Genomic DNA, 2,708 nt, shown 5'->3' on the forward strand with positions numbered 1-2,708 from the left:
TGTGTTATAATCTGTAAAACAAAAGTGAAACATACAGTTTTAAAATATATTTTTGCACTCTTGCCACTATAAACTGGTGTTTTCAATGAAAACACTAGAAGCCAACGTGATTTCATATAAATGCTTTCTAGTTAAAACTGAACAAGTTACTTATTTTTATACTTACAAACTTTGGTTTACGATCTCCATCGTCGCAATAAGACGTGGTGTGATGAGAGGCACCTTTCTTCTTGTGACTTTTACCGTCTCTTGTGCTGGTCTCGAATCGCTGACTGTAACTTTCCATGTTAAGGTGACTGTTTTCTGTGAGCTAATTAGCCGAGGTGGACGTAGAAAAATAATGAATGGGTAACACCTTAGCGCTCATGTAGCATTACCGTTCAGTCAGTCGAAAACCCAATTAGGTATATTTGAAATTTTCGCCAAAATGTCCAAAACAGAAGAAGGGTTCCAAAACGGTTTCAGTCTTAAATCCGCCCAGCTAACTAGCAAAAAGGCTACACCGTCATTTTTCTTCACTCAGACAGGCTTAACACGGCGTTAATCCAATTTATGAACTGTCACGTAACGCTTCGGGGCGCGATAACAAAAAAAAAAAGACTGACTAAGAAAGAAAGAATCGCTGCAAAGTTGATATTACCGTCTGTCAATCGAAAAAAACATATAGATAATACTGAAACGCTGGCAAATTTCCTCAGAAAATTATTGCTGCGTCGCAACACTTTTTGACAGTCCCGCGCCGTGWAACGTCACATCCGCGTGTTTAATCCAGCCAATCGTGTTCATGAAATCATGATGGCGCCTTCCTATTGGTGCAGCTACGTTTATTTACAACTGAAAAGCTATTTCATTGGTTGTGGTGAGCTGTCAATCCGACAAAGTAAATTTCAGGGATTTTGTATCATTTTTTCCAAGAGTGTCCCAGTGCAACGGTTTTAACCGTGCTCTTTTATTTGAAAAAAAGAAAACAGTTTTGTTTTGTTTTTAGAATAAAGACTTAAAACAATGTATGCATTATAGTATCTATTTTATTCACTCTAGCAATACAATGTAAAAACCAATATAATCATAAATGAATGAAACTAGTATAATAGTTTTTGGGTTTGCTTGTATTGTTATGTATTATGCCCATTTTTATTTATTTTATTTGCAAAGTTTGCATTTGCAAACCTGTAATATCTGGAGTCATACGTTTCTGAAACAGTTATTTTTTGGGATGGAAGCTAAAAAGTTTGAAAACCACGATTTTTCATTTTTTGGTACCTTTCTCCTGTTTAGGGTCAGTACCGACCTATCCAAAGMGGTCAATGGGAGACAGTGTAGATTCAAATTTAGATGTTAGCATGGCAATAAAGACTGGTTCTGCACCACTATGCAGTCAGTTTGGGGGGTATATAATATTAAATGTATGAACACAAACAACAGTCACTGGGATGAGTCATTTTGTATTGTGGTGGGCGAAATAACCTCTTAAAGTACACTTCATTATTTCCCAATAGAAAGTGACCAGTGCTGTCTGTTATGTTAAGAAGCTTGTGCAACTTTCTACTTTCTAAACTCTGACATTGCTGCCACAACAATAAGTGAAAAACAAATGTACATTTTTCCACCACAGGCTTAGAGAAGATCTGCACAATCTGAAAYCAAACACCAAGGGACCTAATCCTCCTCAAGCAGAGTTGTGTTGTGTTATTCCATTTTCAGTCTCGTTTGTTGTGTAGGTGAACACCCAGGTTTTTTACAGTCTTCTTCACTATCCTCACTCCTTCTCCCAGGATATAAATATTCTGCTTTTATGCTACTCGTGTTATAAACCACAATCATCTCATTTGTCTTGTTTATGTTCAGAATAAGCCTATTTTTGCCACACGATGTAAAAAAACAGGCCTCCAGTCTCATCTGACACACCAGAGTCATGTGAAAACTTCTGCAAAGAACAGCAATTCAAAATGGACTGAGTGTTATAAATACAGGYTAAAAAGAAAGACTGAGTGGATCCAACTTCTGTTTCAATAATACTTCACTTTAAGAGATACTTTAAAAGAAAAAGGTTAAGTTGCACACAATGTTCTTTTCAGATAATGTTGTTTTTTGTCCTTCTCAACATCCTACTCAGTTAACATTTTAATGACCTAAATCATTCATTAAGTGCTTTGCTTTGTTACTTTTCAGTTTGTTGTAGTTTTTAACAGAAAGCTCAAACAGTAAAATCTCAAAATCCCTACATGGTCACCTGTTTTGTTTTTTACATTGTAATGTATATTTTAAAGCATTTTGTTCTGCTTAAAATACTTTTTTCTTGAAGATATTTGGAGAGAGTATTTCAATGTAAATTAAAACCTTATGAAACGTCTGTGCTTTTTTTAAATGTTATTGTGTTTTGATAGATTTGGCCATTTTACAAGTTTTTTTTTWCTTGAAACAAAACTAGTTCCTTTGATCTAAATGATGTGGGATTGCARGACTTTCGTCACACTTGTCATCAACACAGACAAAGCAAATATTGATCATTCCATATAGATTTGGGTTTTCCCTCTCTGACATCAGCTATTGGAAATGACTGTGGGAGACGTCACATGTACTAAACTGACTTCAGCAGATGAACATAACTCCACACCTTCCTGTACACTTTGTATGTGTTTGAATGAACACACACACACACACACACACACACACACACACACACACACACACACACACACACACAC

The 2,708-nt window shown here is 35.9% G+C and overlaps 1 protein-coding gene across 3 annotated transcripts in view; it reads right to left on the reverse strand.

Annotated features, from left to right (window-relative positions):
• The window catches only part of LOC106532726 (protein diaphanous homolog 3), a 101,715-nt gene extending 100,981 nt beyond the window's left edge, over positions 1 to 734 (reverse strand). For all 3 annotated transcript variants that reach the window (XM_014028846.1, XM_014028847.1, XM_014028845.1), the window contains exon 1: positions 167 to 734. In XM_014028846.1, the coding sequence (XP_013884300.1) occupies positions 167 to 286 (120 nt within the window). In that variant the 5' untranslated portion in view covers positions 287 to 734. The remainder of the gene's footprint in view (positions 1 to 166) is intronic.
• Positions 735 to 2,708: the final 1,974 nt, after the last annotated feature.

This window comes from Austrofundulus limnaeus, unplaced genomic scaffold (assembly GCF_001266775.1).
Source record: "Austrofundulus limnaeus strain Quisiro unplaced genomic scaffold, Austrofundulus_limnaeus-1.0 Scaffold820, whole genome shotgun sequence".
NCBI classification, from domain to species: domain Eukaryota; kingdom Metazoa; phylum Chordata; class Actinopteri; order Cyprinodontiformes; family Rivulidae; genus Austrofundulus; species Austrofundulus limnaeus.